The 21,760-nt window shown below is 45.4% G+C and overlaps 1 protein-coding gene across 2 annotated transcripts in view; it reads right to left on the reverse strand.

Moving 5' to 3' along the window:
- Nucleotides 1-546: 546 nt before the first annotated feature.
- The window catches only part of Rmnd5a (required for meiotic nuclear division 5 homolog A), a 53,563-nt gene continuing 32,349 nt past the window's right edge, over nt 547-21,760 (reverse strand). Inside the window, exons 5-10 of one of the 2 annotated variants that reach the window (XM_023702927.1) lie at nt 11,280-11,446; nt 10,399-10,564; nt 7,687-7,789; nt 4,994-5,148; nt 3,928-4,016; nt 547-2,815 (exon numbers count right to left, since the gene is read on the reverse strand). In XM_023702927.1, coding sequence (XP_023558695.1) covers nt 3,953-4,016; nt 4,994-5,148; nt 7,687-7,789; nt 10,399-10,564; nt 11,280-11,446 — 655 coding nt within the window. In that variant the 3' untranslated portion in view covers nt 547-2,815; nt 3,928-3,952. Of the gene's footprint in view, nt 4,017-4,993; nt 5,149-7,686; nt 7,790-10,398; nt 10,565-11,279; nt 11,447-21,760 lie in introns of both variants that reach the window. The other variant, XM_004642788.2, reaches the window with a different exon arrangement.

The following is a 21,760-nucleotide window of genomic DNA, read 5'->3' on the forward strand; positions in this document are numbered from 1 at the left end:
AAACACAAGGGAGGAAAAAAAAAAAAAAATACATGCACGCTGCAGTCATGAGCGAAATACCCAGACCAGCCGCCCGGGGTCCATAGGGCGGGCCGACGCGCACCCAGCACAGGCGCACGCACTCTCCTGTGTTCTTCTCCGGCTTCCCTCCCACCCTTCCCAAAAGAAAGATCAGGCACTAAATCCTAGTGAACCCCACGTCTGCCTGGCTGGAGAAGAGCAAGTGACTGCTGAAGGGAAGCGCGGCCGAGCACACAGAGCGCGTGAGCCGCTGGCCAGGGCCAGCTGCTTCAGCCTCTGGAAGTAAACGAAGTGTCTGTCCCCTCGCTAGTTCAAAAGGTGTCTTTTTAAAAACAGAGTTCCTGTTTTCTCACTGTCTTAAAGTACAGTCAACAGCGGAAAGCTCGTTTCACATCTAACTGCCTTGTCTGCTACTAAAATGCATCTGTCATTGTATTTTTGGTATCTGTTCAGTTGCGGTTCAGCAAGAGAGGTCCATGAAGTGTGCACCTGCTCGGGGTGAGCACTTCTGCGCCACTTAAGACAGCGGGGCAGGCTCGCGGAACCCCAAGGCTCCCTCGTGCTCCTGGCTAACACCCCCAAGGCCGCAGTGTCCTGGCATCACCAGAGATGACAACGCGAGCGGGGTTAAATGACGACGGGGACTTGGTTTTAGTCTTCACCTGACAGAAACATCCTTGTGATGAAACTAACCAAACCTGCCCCGAATATAACCTGAGTCTGCTGACTAAAAAGACTGACCAGTGTGGCCGACAGTCCACTCTATCAGAGGCTGAGCTGGAACACCAGAGGGCTAACGTCGTACCAGCAGCTTGCCTTGTTCCGACAAATCAAGAGTTCTTAGTCTTTGTTAGAAGACTGTCCCGAAGCCCAACACCACTGAGGTGGAAATAATTTAACAGTACAAAGAATACTGAACTTGAACTGCACAACCTATGGAGCTAACTGGAGAGAAAAAAATTAAACAAAAACAAGATCCTCATCCCCACATGATTTGGTGTGGGTTTTAGTGTCTATATATCTCAGCCAGTATAGAAAATTTAAAACAAAAAGATTTACTTCATAACATCCTTATTTTCAGTTAAAAGCTCACACATTCACAAAATACACACTATGAATATGAGGTGGCTCTTTTCTTAAAACTTTTAAATAAAGAGGCACCATTACCCGTTCATTTTTGTATTAGAAGTCTTATATAATCGTCAATAAAACAGAAATGGCATCTGTGATCATTAACGCAAAGGAGGAAAAAGCTCAAAAAGATAATCTTAGCCACGGTGAAGGGTACACCTGAACATATAGATGTTCTGGCTAAGCCAGAATCTAAAGACTTGCTCAAAGGTTTTATGGGTCAAGAATAGTCCCACAGCCTCTGTCCACTACTGGTAAACTGAAACGGCTCCCAGATGTTGAAGAAACCATTCTGAAATTATTTCCAGTGGACATAATTCATCTGACTGTAAAAAGCCTTGTCTTTACGATTACCTTTTTCGAGTGGAGGCAGAAAGAGACAGAGCATCCCCCACACTCCTGACATGGGATGCTCCAGCAACGATGCGGTCATGGCCCCACCTGTGAAGGCTCTCTAGAGTAGGAAGGACAGAATGTTGTGCCTCAGCATCTTTGGTTTTAAGCTCTGGCCTCTCTGAACCCACCTCTCCTATATATCTCGTCTCTGCTATGTTTTAAGTGTCCATGTACTTGAAGGTTACAAGACATAACTTTCATGGTAAATTATCAGACCAAAAATTTCCATTTTTTGGCTCTCTTCCTGCCCAGTGTGGTACACAAGGACCGTACCCAGCACACTGTTAAGTTTCATGAGCTGCACCGGGAATGGATTCCCCACACTAGGAGAGGGATACAGCAGGAATCTAGCCTTTGTCCTGAAAGTGGCCTGAGCCAACCGCGTGAAGGGTCTTGCTGCCCAAATATTTACCACCAGCCTCTAGAGCACAACTGTACTGCCCAAACCTTACATGAAGCCTCATGGTTGGGTGGATGCGTGAGGTGCAAAGGTAAGAATAAGATGTGAATCAAGCTAAACTTGGCCTAGGGAGAAAGAAATTAAGAAACAAAAACAAAACACTCTAGAATTCAATTCAAAGGAGAAAGTATCTAAGTAAACCAGTTTATACCCTCAACAGAGTACTGCCTGGCATCCTCTCCCTTCTCTTTCGCGGTCCAGGAGCTTGTCTCAGTCTCTTCTGTCACTGCTTTGGTACAGGGGGACTTTACAGGTGGTTCCAACAGCGAAGCAGAAGTCACTGTGGGCCAGACTGAGCCTGCACAGAGCCAACACTCCGACCTGGGCCAGTCCAGAGTCCTGGCAAACCTCACAGCACCGAGCAGCCCTCAACACGAACCCGACCATGCGGCACTCCACGGGAAGTCTCTGCGGTACCCTCCCCCTCCCCAGTGAAGCCCAGCTCTCCCAGGTAAACATTTCAGCACAAACCATCTGGGCCGGTGACTGTGGGTGTTGCCAATGTGCGATTAACTTAGCACCAAATCTGCTGTGCACCCTTTTCCCTTAAATTAAGTCCATCTGTGGCCTAAAAGGAGCACGCTTTTCTCTGCTTCTGTTTTCTTCTTTTTTCAGTTTTGCATGAAAGTGTTCCTATATTGATACTCAGTTCCACGTCAGATGAAATAAAGTAAGTATTTGGTGATTTCCATGTAACATTTTTCTTACAATGAAGCCACTTCATGGGTCTTCAAAGTCAGAATTACATCCACTGAAGTCTTCCATGTAGTTCCTCATACAGAGAAAGTCTCTTTTACATAGCTCTTCCTAGAGAGTGCATTAAATGAAGATACTTCACCAAAAAAAGATCATTATCTGTATCCATTTGAGTAACAGATTCACAGTCAATGAGATGATAAGCTTTGCAGGAGAGCGGCATTGAACAGTAAGTACACTAATCAAACACAAAAACAGCAATAAACATGTTCTGCACTATAGCAAAGTTGCTAGCTTCTAACGTTCAGGACGTAGGGTGACGGGGTGATCACCGCACTGTGGCCTGGAGCATGCTTTCCCTTCCAGACACACGACGTGCGACGCTGGTGCACAGCTCTGTATATACACACGCACCGCGCCAGCCGGCCAGGTCCTGCGGGCAGGCTTCAAAGGACAGGGCTACCAGGACCAGGAGAGCATGTGTCAACTTAAGAAACACTTCTAACTTCCAAATTTCAGTTTATTGAATGCATTTAAAACAAGCACCTCTTGGTATAAAAGCAAAAAATCCAATAACACCCCTTCCACCTAAGTAGTGGAAGACTTCTCCCACCAGCCTGCTAAATTCATGACAGAATTTTACACAGGCTTCAGGTAGAGCTCAAATGCAGGTGTGTGGAATTCTAGGCGCGAGCTGGAGCATAGGAAAACGTCAAAAAACAAATTTGGGATCTACCACAGCTTTCTTCTTTAAGCAAAACCAGAAATACAAATTAGGTTTACAACCACAACTGGATCTGTTCAAACTTTCTTTGAAGGTTTTTTCAGTTAATTATGCATAAGCAGCAGAAAACAAAATTTTGCACAAATGCTCTCAAGGCTTACAATTATCAAGAAAATGACACTAAAGCAGGAATATTAAACACATGGAGGGAAGCTCATTTTCTGTTTCTGCTCTGAAGTTGTAAAAAAACCACCATATAATTAAGTACAAAAACCTGCACTAAATGACAACTGCTGGTGTATTTACTTGATCAGAAATGAAGACCAAGAGTATAATAAAGCCCTACGGTACACTCGGCTGGGGCGCTTCCCTCGGTGTGCACACTAGCGAGTTGGCAAGCTCCGGGAGCGTTAGCTTATATAAACACGGGGTCCTCAGTGAGCTGCACTCAAGGCAACGCTCTCTTCTTGAAACGTACCCACAATTCAGTTTCACTTACAAATCAATAAACTAAATCCACTTCTTCAGAAAAATATCTGTTTGGCATCTCCTGGACTTTGTTCCATTGGACAATATGGACATTTTAATCTGAAAACAAGACAGAAAAGACTGAATCAAAGAACAGTCTCCATACTGAGCACTCAATTTTCATCTAGTCCTAGAACATCTTAAAACAATTTGACACGCACAGCACACGCTTCAGTATTCTGCTCAGAGGATTAACCATGCTTTCTTTCCCTCAACGTACTGCTAGGCTTTCAAGAGTCACACGTAAACACTCTCCTGCTGTGGAAATCTGTAAAAACTGTTTTTTAAACAAAGACAACTTTTCTGAAAATTGCTTCAGATCCAATTTTCCTTAAGTTTACAGCGCACCTGTCTAAATGAATTTCAAAGTGTGGATTACACAACCTGTGCAAGGGAGGCTATCTGGATGCCAGGCACTCGTGCCACACCAAGAACACCCTGCATATCTCATTTGTGGCATCAGAAACCAGCATAGGCTCAACCTAGGACCACTGCTCGGCCTGGCCTCTACGGTACCCGAGCTGCTTCAGTCTAGGAAGAACACAAAGGGGTGCCCAGCTAGAAAAGGGCTTCTCAAAGTTTCTGAAGAGTTGAGCATAGGATGGGCACAGCAGCAGATAGCTGCAACCCCAGCATTCAGGAGGCTGAGGCAGGAAAGAAATATAAGCGGCCAGCCTGAACTATGGTGAAGCCGTTTCCCAAAAAATAAATAAATAAATAAATAAATACCTAAATACATTTTCATGCAGTGAAATACTCCACACCCGCCCCCCCCAAAAATTCCCAAGACAAATGACTAGGTTAAAAAATGCTAAATGGGAAGGGGATACACTCACACTAGAAGAGCTACAGATCATGCTTAGAGATCTAACCATGAATAAATTAAGCAGATTTGTTGACAAAAGATCGGATACTATTCACTTTGCAAAACAGCTAAGAAATCTATCCCTCAATCTATCCACATTTATACAACTATTTAACGTTACTTCTCCCACCAAGTTCCACACTCACTAACATTTAAGCAGTCCAACACTTACTTGCTACCATTAAACATTTTATTCAGGGCATCCCTTGATATTATATGGCCACAGACCAACTTCATGGGTGGGTTGTTATCTGTTGTTTGCTGGCGAAGGATGGGACACGCAAATATGGAGTGATACCAGCACTTTTTACCAAGGTCAACTTCAATCTGCTCAAAAACGAAAATGTAAAAAGGTTAGTTACATTTCAGAAAACCTCCAGGCACAAACTTTATTTGGGATTACGGGCATTTGCCACCACGCCGTCTCAGGGCTGGCACGGCACAGCCAGGGTTCCAGGGGTCGGCTCAGCACATGCGGTACTGGGGATCGAAGCTGGGTCCTTGTGCTTGCCAGGCCAGTGCTCAGGCTGCTGAGTGCTCTATCTCCCCAGCCCCTATCCCTGTTTTTTGCAGTACCAGGGACTGAACCCAAGACTCTGTGTTTGCCAGGCAGCCACATATGCTGCTGAGCCAGCTCTTTGGCTACCGTGAACTGTGCTGCTATACACACAGCTACGCACGTGCTGCTATGGGATGATGCTGTTAACACTTCCAAACCCGCGGTGTAGCACATTTAGCTCGGTAACAAAATTCAGTGCAGTAAGTAACTTCTCCCTTTGTTTTTAATTTTTATTTTTTGAGGCAGGGTCTTTCTACATAGCCCAGGCTGGCCTCAAATACAGCACTCCTGCCTGAGCCTCCTTAGTGCTGGGGTTACAGGTGTGCACCTCGCCCAGCAGGCACCTCCTTCCAAGGCAGCGTAAACATGGCTTAGATCTGCATGCACTTCAGATCTGAGATTCCCAGCATTTGAGCGTGATGATCCTCAGAAACCACCAGTAATAGGGCAGCAAAACAAGTTTCAAAAGGGCCTTTTGCAATCTGCACACCAAAGTCCACAGCATTTGTACCCATTATTTCTTTGCTGCAAAAGAAACAAGTCCTATGGAAGCCATGAAATCACCTAGCAGGGCAGCCGGCCTGTGTCTGAGGCTCTGAACGCTAGCGTTCCTTCTAAATCTAAAAATGCCAACCAGAATTCAGGTCCATCACTGAGGCTCTTTTGGGAAAGTTGACAAGAATCCAGCAGAATAATGCTGACGGGAAACAGCGGGTCACCCTGCATTTCAGGCTGCTCTGTCCGATGCTGGGGGGCATTGTCACACACAGCATAGCTGGGCACTGCCAGCTGGCAGTCCCCTTTCTCAGGAAGGGTGTGGGAGCTTGAGTTCTTTCCCCTTGTTCAAGTTAGCTGCACTGAGCAGGTGCTGCTTGTGTCCGACTATATTCGGGGCTAGAAGGGCGCCTGTGTCTTTAACCACAGGAAGATCTTCGAGGGGACGCTGGGGCAAGCAACTGCTAGGTTTGCCAGCTGGAACAACAAGGGAGCCGAAGATAAATCTGTGGCCAGTGCGGCAGAAAGAAAAGCCTAAATGCATGTGTCGGCCTTTTCACAGCTAGGAGCATGACGAAGGGATGACAATTCCAGAAGCAACACATACTCTACACGCCAACTGTGCCCTGGCAGCCACCACGCAAGTGCTGCAGTGTGCCTGTTGGCCCTCATTTTGTTTTTTTAATTTTTTAAAAAAATTTTGTGTGTGTGTGTGTGTGTGTGTGTGTCCAGCTCAGCCCACCATGGGGCGGGGCTGGCTGGCATGTGGTGCTGGGGGATTGAACCACGGTCCCTGTGCTTTGCTAAGCTTGTTCTAGGTAGGTGCTTTAGACCACTGAGCCATCTCACCAGCCCCATTGGCCCTCATTTTAGAAGTGAAACTACGACTGACACAGGTGGTTGGCACTAATGTTTAAAACCAGAGCACTAGGGCTGGCACGATAGCTCAGCAGACTAAGCACCTGATTTGGCAAGCGCAGGGACCAGGGTTTGATCCCTGGTCCAACATGCCACACTGGACCCACACCTGGGGCACGCTCAACCAGTGATTGAGTCCAGGAGTGGTGGCACAGACCTGTGATCCAAGCACTGGGGAGGCTGCAGACAGGAGGATCACTACGAGCCTGAGCTGCATAGTGAGACCCTGTACCAAATACATAAATGAAAAAATAAAACCACAACACTTTCCATGACAGCAGTGACACAGAGTACTGCAGGTCATAGCTGACTGCAAATGCTAAAGGGGTGACTTCAGCTCTAACAGTTACGTAAGAGTTACTTCTTCTAACTGGTATGAGGGAAAAAGGCACCAGCACAAGAGCAGGGCTGCACCAGTGCCAATGTTTGAGACCACACGAAATCCAGTTCCACTGACAGACTGCTTTTTATATTTAAGAAAAAAACAGCGCAAGTTCTGTGAACTGCATTCTAGAACACCCTGAGTGCTACAATATGTATAGATCCTCCCTACATCTTATGTTTTTCCTCACTGGCTTTCATTGCTACTTTAAGTCAAAAATTCCAGAACATTCCTCCAGTGCCTCCAAGTTATTAGTTATTAGGCTTTTCAGCTATTTGGGGTGGGTGAGGGGGTAGGAATGGAACCCAGGGCCTTACAATAAAGCATTCACTCTATTACTGAGTACTACACCAACCCCTCATCTGTTTTTAATCCATGCATATATGTACATAAAAACCACCTGCCAAGTGGCTTCAGTAGTGTTTCCTGGCTAAAGATGGGAATTTAAAACCCTTTAAATGTGGTCTTTCCTTCTGGAAGGAAGTGTTAAATCAGCAGAAAATGAACTCACAGGCAATTCGTCTTTTTGGTTCCAAACTCCAGTGCACTGCCTCTGTTCAATCACAGCTTTGATGTTAATAAGAGCCGGCAGCGCCACACAACCTGCTGAGAAACTAGAGAGGAGGAGAGGATGCATCAGAGCCAGCCAGGCGCCCGGACGTCTTGTGCTGCGGCCCGGCCCCTGGGCAGACACAGAGACCTCTGCTTTGCTAAAAGCAAACCTGGCCAGTTCTTTTTATTTTTTTGCGGAACCAGGGATTGAACTCAGGCCCTTGCACTTGCCAGGGAAGCGCTTATTCTACTGAGCCATCTTCCTAGCCCCTGGCCAGTTCTGCTAGAGGAAATAGAACATCTTTCTCCCTTCTCCATCCCCCAGACCCACTGGTATACTTTATGTTACTGAAAAAACAATCCTTGCTTCAACACAAAACCCTAAAAATTACTAAATAAGCCTTACCAATATGGAAGAAATGAAGTTTAAAAAAAAAAAAAAAAACCTTAAAACGAATGCTAAAGCGATCGTTTTCTGAACGATGGATCTGCAAGGCAGACACTTGTAACAGAAAAGCATGCAGGCTTGGTAGCAGGGCCAGCAGGGGATCTGACAGGAGGGCACGGACCCCGTCAGCGCAAGCAGAAGGGCCCAGAGCTGCCGCGGCCATCCTGATCGGGAAGGAAAGGTGCCTGGCAGGACTCGCTACCCGGCAGCTCATAAAATATAACGCTTTTGCCTATTCTCCCCCGTGTATGCCACACACACAGATCGTGTACATACTTCAATCTATTTTTCTTGTAAAATGTGCTCCTATGCACTTTTATCAGACCAGTAATATTCAAAACCTGGCCTGCAGACTGGTGCTTGTTTACACACCCAGCAAAAGTATACAAAACTTGCTCACTCCAGGAGCACATATACAAAAGTAGATAAAACCGATTATCTTTTAAAACATTTTATATAAAAAAACCCATGATATTAATGGGCCAGCCAGATAGCTCAGCAGACCAAAGCGCCTGCTAGGAAAAGCACAGCGGCTGGGGTCGCATCCCCAGCCTGCCATGCTGGCCCCACTACTGGGGTGCGCTGAGACTGCAACTGAGACTGGGCCTGTGGGGGAGCGCCCATAATCCCAGCACTTGGGAGGCTGAAAACAGGAGAATCACTACGAGTCTGATCTGTGTAGTGGGACACTGTACTAAATATAAAACCAAAAAAAAAATGATACTAATGATGAAAACCTTTAATATTTTACACTGGCCAGAACTACAGGGCTCTGCTTAGCAGTCACTAACGACATGTTTCTTGCACAGATTTCTGACTGAGAACATCCCTGTCCAGGGGCCAGTGCCCACTTCTCAGCTGTGGAAGTGTCTGCAGCCAACCCTCAGCCTTGTTCCAGTAACTCCAATCCAGGACATCGGTGCTCCCCACCGATAGGTGGAGACGCCACGCCCCAATTTTTCTCTGCCTATCCCCCTTTTCTCAGGGAGTGTTACTGGAAATTGAACGCAGAGCCTCACACTGGTGGGCTGCACTGGTGAGCTACACTCTGGCCTGCCCAACCCTGCTGCTCTACCCAGTGCTAAGGTACTGACCCCAGTGGGCTTCCCACACACACATCCTCATGTCAGTGATGTCCCCCAGAGAACCTGATGGTGGCAGCACAGCACCTGACACTGTGCAGCTCACGCACAAGGGACACTGCAGGATGTGGACTGTACCTCACTCCTCTGCATGCCACACAGTGCCTGGCACACAAGGCAGAATCAGAATGATCTGGGACTAAATGAATGGAAGAGCTACAAGTTATTTTGCTAGAAAATTCATTTTGTTTCAGGATCCTGCAATCCCAGCACTTGGGAGGCTAAAGACAGAAGGATCACTACGAGTCCAATCTGTGTAGTAAGACCCTGTAGACCCTCTACTAAATACAAAAACATAAAAAAATAAAAATCTGTGATACTATCATCAATCTCATCAGAAAAGTCTTCATGTAAACAGAAGATGACAAATGTAGTCAAGCATAGGAGGTTTCAAAATTATTAATTTTAGCTGAAAGTCTTCTTTTTGAAAGTCTTGAACTTAACTGGTGCCAAGATACTTGTCAGTCGCTTTAACGAATGTATTTCCTTCATTTAGAAAAAGTCAAAAACCTGAGCACAAATAAGTGGTGTGTCTGTTACTGATTCTCTCAGGTAAAATCCATGCTTCAGAGAAAGAGTAACTAGCTGGTTCATGTAGCTCAAATGACATTCAGGTGTGCTTTTTCTCAGGGCAATCACCATGTAACAGCATACAGCTAATGTATTGTTAGCAAATTTCCAATCACGGAGTATTAAAAAAAAAGATACTCAAAAGTCAGGATTCTCTACAATTAATGCTTCACTGGAACACTGTCAAGTACGAGCAGCATGTCTTAGATGGCAGACACTTGGTGGTGAGCAAGACAGCAAGCGGGAGGATAGCAAGGAGGCCCCAACTCACGCATGGCGCCAGCGTTTAGCCTCTACTGTAACGGCCCCATCTGGGCCCACGTCGGCAGCACGGCAAACGCTCTCGGAACACATGAAGCTCACATGCTTTGGCTATCCTCTCCCTAAAGCTGTCACTGTCAACTGCCGCAGTCCGTCAAAATACCAGCGCACACGGCAGACAGACCTCCTCCCGGCTCTCATCACTCCCGGTGGCGTCCCAGTTCACTACCAGATGGGCGCTTTTCCATACCTGACGCTCAGTGGGGACTCCACAGACAGCCCCAGAAGGGCACAGGCGTCCCGAGTGAAGATGTCGCAGATGTCAGCCCACTGGTTTGCATCGAGCAGGTGGACGTAGGGCGAGTTCTCAATCCCTTGTCTCAGGTACACGAGGCTTCCCATCAACACCTGGATGTCTACATGAAAAGGCAACCACAATTTGGATACTCACACCTGAAATAGTTTACTCAAAGAAAATACTGAACTTCCAACTCAGTTGTGGCAGTGCACGCTGCTGATTCCAGCACTCGGGGTGCTGAGCTAGGAGATCACTGTGAGTTCAAGGCCAGCCTGAATTACAAAGCAAGACTCAGTCTTAAAAAAAGAAGGAAGTATTGAACTTTTCGTGTTTTACACTTGTTTTGTATTGGGTTTTGTGACAAAATCTCATTATGTAGTTCGGGATGGCCATGAATTCGACAGTGACCCTCCTGCCACAGCTTACCAAGTACAGGGATTAAAGGTTAGCACCACCACACCCAGAAAGTGTTCTACACTTATTCCTAGTGTGGCATAATCATTCTTTCTCAGTCTCCTCAGAGTGTAAAAGGGAATCCTCAGAACTACAATGTCTCTTTCAAGCTTTTCAATTTAGAGGCTTACTATTGTTTTACAGCCCGTCACAACTCTTTTGGACGAGACAGTCATCCACAGCTGTTTCAGTTCATTAGCAAATATGTACATCAGACACAGTTAAGATAAACTAAACTTCACTGGTGGCAACAGCCAGCATTATGACATCTGACCCTAGACTCACCTTTTTTTTTGCGGAACCGGGGATTGAACTCAGATCCTTGCGTTTGCTGGTCAAGCGCTTATCCTACTGAGCCATCTCCCCAGCCCTAGACTCACCTTTTTGATGATTTAGGGCAAACGGCTGGAAGTTTTTAGCATACTGCAATGCCTCTCGCTGGTTTGTGGTTCCACCCATTAACAAGCTAATAAAATAGAGCCGGTGTAGCTTAAACTCCAAGGAGCTGTTTTGCGCTATGAGCATTTCTCGGTTTGATACTGCCCACCTAGAGAAGGGGAAAAAGACAATTGTAACAATAATCAAGAATACAACCAAGGTGCATCTGAAATTGTTTGAAACGTAGGAATGTAAAATAGGGTTTGCTGCCATCTCCTGGAAGGCTGTGGTTATATCAACCCCCACGAAGAGACCTGTGAAGAATGCAAGCTTAACCCTCTCCCCAGACAGGGTCTAGGTGATGGGCACTTATTTAGTAAAGTTCTCCAAAACTCAACAGTGAGGAGCAACGTGTCACCTGATGCACCTGGATTCAGACAGGAGGGCACTGTGCAGCACGCGTCAGCAGGAGCGGCATGACCTGCCTGCCCGGGGTAAGCCCCCTGCTCTTCCGTCTGAACTGACGTGTGGGCTGTGAGCATGTATGATCAGAGTACACCTAAGGCCCTGAGGTCCAGCTGATACCATTAAATAAATGAACTAGCTTGTTTATAAAAACGAACCAGAGATTCTGAAGGGGAGCCACTTGTTTTTAAACTTTCACTAGTGAAAGATTTTGTAGTATTCACTTTAGGATTAAAAATGTTGCTTCTCCAGGCACTTTCAAGGTATACCAGAAGGTAGAGCTACACAAAGAATTATCTCCCCCACACCTAAGAGATTAGTGCGGGTATAAGGTAAAGAGCAGAGCATTACTCAGCTCTGAATGAAGCACAGCGGCTTAGGCCTCCACTGACAGCCTGAGCAGTTGGAATCATCCATCCTGAGCTGGGAGCACTACTAGGTCAGGGAGCAATAAAGCAGAAAAATACCTCAACCAGGAGTCAAAATCAAATTGTGCAATAAAGGGATAAAAAGTATCATTTCTCTAAAATATTCAAATACAGAAGCTATTAGCACCTTACATTTTAAGTCGACCCTTTGTTGGACAAATACTCTTAGGTTAGCCCGCTTCACCAAACACCCCTGGAATCAACTGGATAGGAGTATAAATTCTGCGCAATGCAACAAACTACAAGAGTGCGTCGAACTCTCCACAATGAAGCAGCCGACTGGGACTGGGCTTCGAGGAGCGGCCCCTCTCTTCTCGACCCCACTTCTCCCAGAAAATGGCTGCACGTGCACGTCTCCTCCCCTGCTGATGCAGCCATGTCCTATGCTCAAGTCATTACACTTCTCTGAGCCCAAAGGCACAGGATTAAGTTATTAATAATCTTAATCTTAGAAATATTTAAATTTAATTAAGGCAAGGGTCCTTGCCTGGCACAAGTGGTATGAGGTGGCAACACGACATCAGACAAAGCCTGCGGACAGCGATGCGGCGCAGGCCCCATCCTCTGCAAACGTCTGTGCTCCTCCACACTACGGCCCCTTCTGGGCTCCTGGTTCCAAGGAAGGCACGTAGATCTGGCTGCTACAAAAGCTGAGCCTATGCCCTCAACTCACAACAGAATGAGTGTTTTCCTACTAACGTGTAAGGAGGAACGATAATCTTTTTTTTTCTGATGTAAAGATCAAACAAGGGAATTAAAGAGAAACTACAAATTTTAATAGAAATTAAAGCCAATTTTTTAAAAAGTGCATTAGTAGGTATTTCACACAAAAGAGACAACATTTTATTTCCACAGGAGACTATGAATGATCTAGGTTAAAGGAACAGGAAAATATGATACGCAGAAAAGGACTTTTAGAAACCAGATATTTAATGAATAATTACTCTACAGAAGCTGGACTTCAAGCATTATTTATGAGCTGCTACAGTATGGGCACTGCTATTACACCACCACAGAGCATGGGTGGGGCTGCAGGGTGGGGGGCTGGAGGACAGCAGCCCCCAGCACAGCCACTGGCCTGTGCTTCCCACAGTGAACACTGTGCTTTATATTTTAAACTCATTATGCCAATGAATAAATAAAATTTCGTAGCTTCCTCTTTTCCATAAAAAATCTGAGTGATTACTAATTACTTTTCCTTAAAGTAACTCAAGCTCTAAATTATCAATTTTGAACTTGGCAAGTGAAATACCCATGTTCTTTTTTTTCTTTAAAAATCCTCGGATAAACATTTGCTTAGACAATCCAATTCTTTTTTTTAATTTTAGGAAAGGGTCTACAGGGTGGTAAGGGTCTTACTACTACATCAGACTCATAGTGATCCATCAGTTTACAGCCTCCCAAGAGCTGGGATTACAGGTGCATGAGTCACCACGCCCAGTCTCAACTGTCAGCTCAGCACACCCTGGGGACAACGAGGGCACAGCAGGCCTGGGGGTCAAACCCCGGGCTCCTGTGCCTGCTTTCAAATGTTTTAATCTGCTGAGCTATTTGGCCGGCCCTCGACAATGCAATTCTTAATTTAGTACTTGAATTTATTTTAACAAATTTTCCACTTCTGCCATTTTGGGGGCCTGGCCCTAGCTCAGGCCTTTAAGTGGCTGCTTCCACAAAGCTGTCAGCCTCAGGTTGCTGGAGTTCGAACCTCACACCTCTCCCGCTGGCCAAAAGTGCCCTGAAGGCATTCGAGGAACCAAAAAAAAAAAAAATTCCTTATTAAAAAAAAAAACAAAAAAAAAAAAAACACTTCTATTTTAACAAATTTTCAAAGTTTCCTACAAGGATATAAAATAATCAGAAAAAAATAGCATTAATTCCTCTATGTTCCCCACCACAAAATGTTTAGAAAAATAAAAAGGCAACCATACAAAGGAATTGGGAGAGCCAGGCATGATGGTGCGTGCCTATAATCCCAGCACCCAGGAGGCTCAGGCAGGAGGAGAACCAGTTTGGGGCCTGCTTGGGCTATCTGGTGAATTCAAGGTCAGCCTGAACTACCTAGCAAACCTGTCTCAAAGAACCCAAACAAAAAGAACTGGGAAGGAAAGGAAGACATCGCAAAAACCCAAATTCATGGAGGCAAGTTTTCATGGTGGCTGGGCGCGAGGCATACTGCCAGGGAAGAGCTCTGACACTGAACTTCATACATACTTGTGACCTCATAATCGACCCTAAGGCCGTGTTTCTTCTCATTCTACTCTTAAACAACTGTCTTTAACTTCTCAATACCTAAAAAAAATCTTACAAGGCAAGATTTCTAAGCTTCTTTCCTAGCAAAGTATCATTCTCAGACTGGGCATGGTGGCGAGTGCCTGTAATCCCAGCTCTTGGGAGGCTATAAACAGGCAGATCACTATGAGTCAGATCACTATGAGTGAGACCCTGAACACCCTGTAGACCCTTCACCAAAATTAAAAAAAAAGTATTCTCTAATCTAAAGGTGCTACACCCCACTTCTACTCTACCCCCCCCCCACTCAAACACATTCTGTTCGGACCGCTCTGTCACCCCCTCAGGACTGTACCCCTGAGCCTACAGCTGTATTTCCCAATTCCCTGGGGACAGTGACCTAGCAGACAGCACAGGTTTTAATTTAAAGACATTTCCCATGCCGCCTTTCAAGCAGTCCGTCAGCCTCCCTTATCGACACTCTGCACCTTGTCCTTCCTGGTATCAGTTCTCACCAGGCTGCCTTCTCTGCTGTGCGCCTTACCCAGTGGCCGGGCCCGGGGCACATGGTTCCTGGCCACAATCTTACCCAGGTCAGCAGCTTCGAGCTGAGAGACAGCTTTCCCAGGCAATAAAGTTCTCTCCTTCAATCCTTGTACATTATCACTGTCTTCTTTCAATGGAGGCAGCCAACTTCACCACTTTGGCCTCAATATTAGCCAAAGTGATGTCTTGTTATTTTTTTAAGAAGGGTCTCTGAATGAGAAGCAAATGCTCCGCTAAGGCAGGAGCAGCATTCTGCGCACAGTGCAATCTGAACGAAACGAGAACGGAGCAACTTCATCTTCGTTTTTATGGTCCCCAGACTTGCACCTCAGCTTCCTACAGGCTGAGGTCCTGTCCTAGCTCCACTCGGCTATCACTTGTTCCCAAATCTTTTTAATCATATCCCACTTCACCTGTAGACCATATCTCTCTTTCAGTTATCCACTTTTATAAACTTCAGTACAGACAAAAAAATTCAATTATAAATGATGAACTGGAAGTTCTTTACTATCATTTTCAATAAGAAAATTAAAACATAATAATTACTTGCGTACTTCCACATAATACCGAAAGTTGCTCTGAGTTTTACAGTGTCGACTATCTTGGGGTAAACTATATGCATGTACTGGTTGATCTTCTTCAAAATGTGAAATTTTCTTAGCTAGAAAAAAAACAATGAGCGAGGCATGGTAGCACACACCTGTAATCCAAGCACTCAGGAGGCTGAGACAGGAAGACCCATCCAAGTTCAAAGGCCAGACTGGCCTATATAAACAAAACAAAACAAAACAAAGTAATACAACCTAGGAATTTGACTCACCAAGGAAAACATAATTCTAATCTTTTTTTTTAGACAGGGTCTCACTGTGCAGTTCAGGCTGATCTCGAACTTACTATGTATGTAGTAGTGCAGGCTGGCCTCAAACTCATGGTAACCCTCCTGCCTCAGCCTTCCATATGCTTGAATTACAGGTGTGAGTCAGTACACCTGATTATAACCTTAATCAACCTGGTAACAGTCAAATTCAAAAACTACCAAACAGGCAAAATTACAAAAGCACTAAATTCTAAATGCACGTTAACATCCTAACTACCTGCCAACAAAGTACCAAAAGCACATGTAACCCACATGACGAGATGGTGAGCTATTAGGGAAGAGTGCCACATGTGGACTACAGCATTTCCAACAGAAGACAGCTGGCTTTTAATTACAAAAGCATTTCTACTATACCAAGCCAGTAAGCTTAGCACTAAACATATTTACTTACTAACTCCGCTAATTTTCTTTTTCTTTTTTTAAAATTTTATTTATTTTTTTATTTTGTGCGTGGCCAGCTCAGCCCACCAGGGGGCGGGGCTGACTGGCATGTGGTGCTGGGGGATTGAACCACGGTCCCTGTGCTTTGCTTAGCTTGTTCTAAGTAGGTGCTTTAGACCACTGAGCCATCTCACCAGCCCCAAATATATATTCTTTTTTTTTTTTTTTTTTCCCGGAACCGGGGATTGAACTCAGACCCTTGCGCTTGCCAGGGAAGTGTTTATTCCACTGAGCCATCTCCCCGGCCCCTTCCGCTAATTTTCTAAAATTCTACTTGCAAATCACCACTGCAAGAGATCCACAATAATCCCCTAGATAAGAAAACAGTGGATACCAAAAGAAGAGACATTCAGTAAGGTCACCAATGCCATTCTGCTGATTCTTGCCACCACATTTGCCTAATGGAGGGTCCTTCTACAAACAGATCCCAAACAATACAACTTACTTAGGCGACTATGTTAGGAGCAACCTAAAACAACCTGTACTAGCACAATCTCCAAAAGAAACAGCATGAATTATTCTGTCAGGATGCGGAAAAGACTTGGCATTATCCATAGCTCCATATTCAGAATTTCCGTATCAGTCCAAAAGTGGTAAAAACAAGACTTTACTTTCCCAGTTGGCCACTCTCTCCCAGGCGCCCAATCGACAGCATTAGCCTGTTTCTCTCTCCTCTTACAGTTCTGTCTGTCTAGGTGGGTGTCTATTTTTGCTAATGCTCAAAGAAAATACCCCTTGCCATGTTTCACAGCACACACAACTACCACCTGTCATGGAACTCTTCCTCCAGTACCATGGACTGAGCCCAGGGTCTGCCTAGCTACACCCCCATCCCTTTTATTTTGAAACAGAGTCGCACTGCATTGAGCAAGTTAGTCTCAAAGTTGAAATCCTCCTGCCTCAGCTTTCTGAGTCGGTGGGATTACAGGCATATGCTGCCAGGCCTCGCTTATTCCCTGCAATTTCGAAGGCTTACAAATGCCTTCCTCCTTCAGTAAGATATTTTCTAGTTTCCTTTCCTTCCAGTCTCTCGCAGATGAAAACTGATGTGGAAGAGAGCGAGTGTCATTTACATAAAACTACCAATGTGGACTTGGTGGGACATTATAGCTATATAAATCAAATGGCTAAAAACTCTGAGAATGGGGGGAAAAAGCATCAAAAACAAATCACAAAATCATACTGCAGTCAAAAAAAATTAAGAACCTAAACCTTGTTTTAGAAATAGAAAAAGGTGGCTAATATTTTATGGCCAAGATACTCCCAAATAGCTTCTAAGGTATGGGTTGAGTCCACTGTTGGAATTAACATCTTACCCATTGCAGAGTAGCTATCTTTTTCTTATATGTTCTCTGCTTTGAGACAGGGTCTCACTACACAGTTCAGACTGGTTTTGAACACACCACGTAGGCTAGATGACCTGACGTTTGCAGACATCTTCCTGCCTCAGTTTCCCAAGTGCTGGGATTACAGGCGCATGCCGCCTTCTTTAATAAAACTGTAAAAGCTAGAGGACTGTATCAGTTAATCTACCTACACACACCCATGGCACACGAGGTCCTCGGCAATGCCGACACTAGCACAGTGGCCAACAGCTACTGGGGGCCGTTACCACAGTGGACAGCGCTTCACCTCAGGGCAATTTGAATTTTTTGAAATTCGAATTCTGATTCTCAATCTCTCTAAGTAACGGCTTGCCTACCCAGTTACAACATGACTGAGGTTCTTGGTAAAGACAACATCCAGAAAATGTCTATTCTTTCTCCTCAGGAATATCGGCAGTCCTGGAACTTCCTATACACTTTCACGGGCAGTAAATATAAAACGGAAGAGAAACTGGCCCGCCTCCACTGTCACAGGGCCGGCCCAGGGCGCCCTCTCCCCTGCGTCACTCCCACTGGGCGCTTCTTCGCATTTTCAGTTAGCTTCTCTTGAACAGAGGTGCCCCTCTGCATCACACTAAGCGCGCCATGCCGGCAGAATGAGTTTCCACGGGTCAGCTCTCCTGCCTTTTCAGCAGACAGACCAATGAATCAGGATTGGAGGGAGAAAATCCAACTCTAGGGAAACAAACTGATTTGTTGGAGCTGTGACCGCCCTCGCACTGACAGCAGTCAGGGCCTTGTTTCTCTATAATTCTGTGGCTATTGAAAAATGTCCAAAGCAGGGAAGAGGCCACCTACAAGAAGCCAGAGCTAAAAATGAGAAAGCAGACACCAAACTACTCGGTCCCTGTCACCCTCATCTCCAGGGACAGTCAGGGCTCCCTGGGGAGGCCCCTGTGGCTGCTTCCTCTGCTTTCATTTGCTAGAACTGTTTCCCACTAACAGACTGTATTTTACTTACGGAAGTCCACACCAGCTCGTGAGCCTTGGAACCATGTGCTCACCCTTGCGCCACTGGCCACGCACTCCACGACACAGCGGCAGCCTCCTGCCCCCTCTCTCTCTGGCTTCTCAATCCCTGCCTAACTGTTGGCCTTATTCTAACCTCAGCAGCCTCCCGGACACTGTTTCTGGCTTGTTCTATCTGAATCCCCCCCCCCTTTTTTTCTCTCTCTCTCTTCTTCAAAAAATCTGTACCCTTTCCCCTTCTCTTTTCCAACCATTCAGTTTATTTTCTGTTCCTTATGGCACTCCATAGAGACATTTGCAAATACAACTGTATACTGAAAAAGTGCCACGAGCCTTCCCAGAGGCCTGAAATGCTCACACAAGCCCCAGGCAACAATTCTGTGGTCTACAGTGACCACATACCTCAGTGGTGACCCCTCTGCCTTAAGATGGCCCGTGGTGTGCAAACACCATTCATCCGGGGCAGAGGCCTGGAGCCCTGGGCCTCTGCAGATGAAGGCGCAGGCCTACGTAAAGAAGATGCAGCTTAACTTCACCCATGAGATAAGTGCGATCTGAAAATACTCCTATAATACACTACAAATACTTACCAGACTTGCAAAGATTATGGAAAGAGACAGGAGGAAGGGAAGAGGAAGAAGAGGATCAATTCTGGTGACACAGGTGAGAAACTACCCTCGCTGTTTGTGGCAGGACGATACTCTGGAGCAGCCCTTATGGGGCTGCAAACAGGATCCTGTTATGTAGTTCAGGCTAGCTCTGAACTCACTATGTAGCCCAAGCTGGCCTTAAACTCACGACAATCATCTTGCCTCAGCCTCCCCAGTGCTGGGGTTACCACTCATATTCCCCATCAGGATAATCAATGCTGGTCCAAAATTCAAACAACACTAGGCATGGTAGTGCATACCTGTAATCCCAGCACTAAGGAGGATCAATGGGAGTTAGAGGCCAGCCTGGACTATGAGCGAGTTCAAGGCCAGCTTGAATTGTAGTGAGACCCTGTCTCAAAAAGAACTTAAAAACTCAACATGGAGCTTCATATTAGCAACGTTTTAGCAATGTAAAACCCCACTGGCCAAGGCAGCACAGACTATTTAAGAGACAAGAAGCCAACTAATGACCTGTGAACTGCCCAACAGCTAGGGCTACCTCCAGTGCTGAGACAATGGCATCAGGGTATTTTAGCTGGAGAATAGTATCACTTTCCTAGAACAATCTCCTCTTGCTCCAATCCCATGGCTGGCAAGTTCAGTTTAGGCTGTGACTTCAACAGGCATCTATCTGTCTAGCATGAGTTAGTCTTAGAGCCACTGGCAAGCCAAACTGTGCACGTAAGTAATTCCAGGCTTTAAAACTATTCAAAGTACATATCTGGTCTTGGCATTGAGATACACATACAGACACAGACACAGACACACACACACACACAAGCACAAACCAAGTCTTCAACACTGAGAGTCAGGTCCTGGCTGCCTAGAGACCCATCACGTAACACAGTACTTTCGGTGAGGCACTTTAGGAAGCAGCCCCCTGGCCTCCCCCATGACAGCACTTCAGGTCAGTAACTAGCACAACTGCAAAGACAGTTTCTGTGTCTGACGTTTCCACTTCTCTCTTTATTACATTATTGTTTCCTTTCCCAAAGGGAAAGATCATGAGTACTTTGAAGGATACAGCAGTTGTTCAGATACTCGGCACAGTCATTGGGACACTGTAATAAACACTCAAAAAAAGTCTGACAAAACTTTAATGAAACAAATGGACAAATATATACTACCTTTACTTACAAGCCAACCCAAATACCATTTCCTAATCACTATAAAATAACTAGGAAATAGTAATTTTTATATTCCGCCTACCGCATTCTCCTTGGGATAACTGGGAAGGCCTTATCTCCTTGGGATAACTGCAAGGCCTTGGGATAACTGTAAATATCACCTCATATTTACAGTTTAGATGGCAATTTTATAACATACCAGCACATTTACATGGGAATCTATCTCTGCCTGCTCATCTGTTCGTTTTATTTTAGGCCTTATTATTAACACTTTCCTGTTTGAACCACCTGTGGTACATGTATGACTGTTCCATGGGGGGCGGGGGGGCGAATCTCGTCACTTTTATCTGTCGGTTCAATTAATAAAAAGCCTCCCATGGGACAGGCATACACATAAGTACTGGTAGTTCAAGCTGCCTGGCAGCAAGACAAACAAGTTATGACCCATCACAAATATATTAAAACATGCTACAAGTACTTGGATAAATTTATCTCCCAAATGTGTCACAATGTAGAATTCTTAAAAACAAAACACAGAGGAAACTCCACACATTATACAAAGTTAACATGTACCTTACATCACCTCATATTTACAGTTTAGATGGCAATTTTATAACATACCAGCACATTTACATGGGAATCTATCTCTGCCTGCTCATCTGTTCGTTTTATTTTATGTATTTGGTACAGGATCTTACTACACAGCTCAGACTTGCACCACCATGCCTAGACTCAGTGGATAGCTCAATACACCCCAGGGGCAGGGCTAGCCTAGCATGCAGGACCAGGGATTGAACCCTTGGTCTGATTTTTTTGATTTATTTTTTATTTATTGGTCTGTATTTTAGGGAAGGGTCTACAGGGTGTTCAGAGTCTCACTACTATAATGGACTAATGATTCTCCAGTTCACAGCCTCCCAAGTGCTGGGATCACAGGCGTGCCACCACGCCCAGTCTTAATCACCAGTCTCAGCACATCAGGCAGGCCTGGGGATCGAACCCCTGGCCCTTGCACCTGCTTGCAGGCACTTTAATCCGCTGAGCTATTTGGCCAGCCCTTGATTTTTTAGAACCAGGCAAACTTTACTTTTCTGAGACAAGGTCTCACTGTGAAGTCCAGGCTGGCCTTGAACTCACTATGTAGCCCAGCCTAGCCTGGAACTTGTGGCAATCCTCCTGTCTTACCCTCCTGAGTACTAGGATTAGAGCTGTGTACCACCACATCCGGCTTAAAATTTTCTAAGAACTAAGAAACAATCAAAACAGAAAACTGGGCCAGGGAGATGGCAGTGGAATAAGCACTTCCCTGGCAAGCACAGGGGCCTGAGTTCAATCCTCGGTTCCGCCAAAAAAAAAAAAAAAA

The sequence above is a fragment of the Octodon degus genome, unplaced genomic scaffold (genome assembly GCF_000260255.1).
Source record: "Octodon degus isolate 3935 unplaced genomic scaffold, OctDeg1.0 scaffold00162, whole genome shotgun sequence".
NCBI lineage: Eukaryota > Metazoa > Chordata > Mammalia > Rodentia > Octodontidae > Octodon > Octodon degus.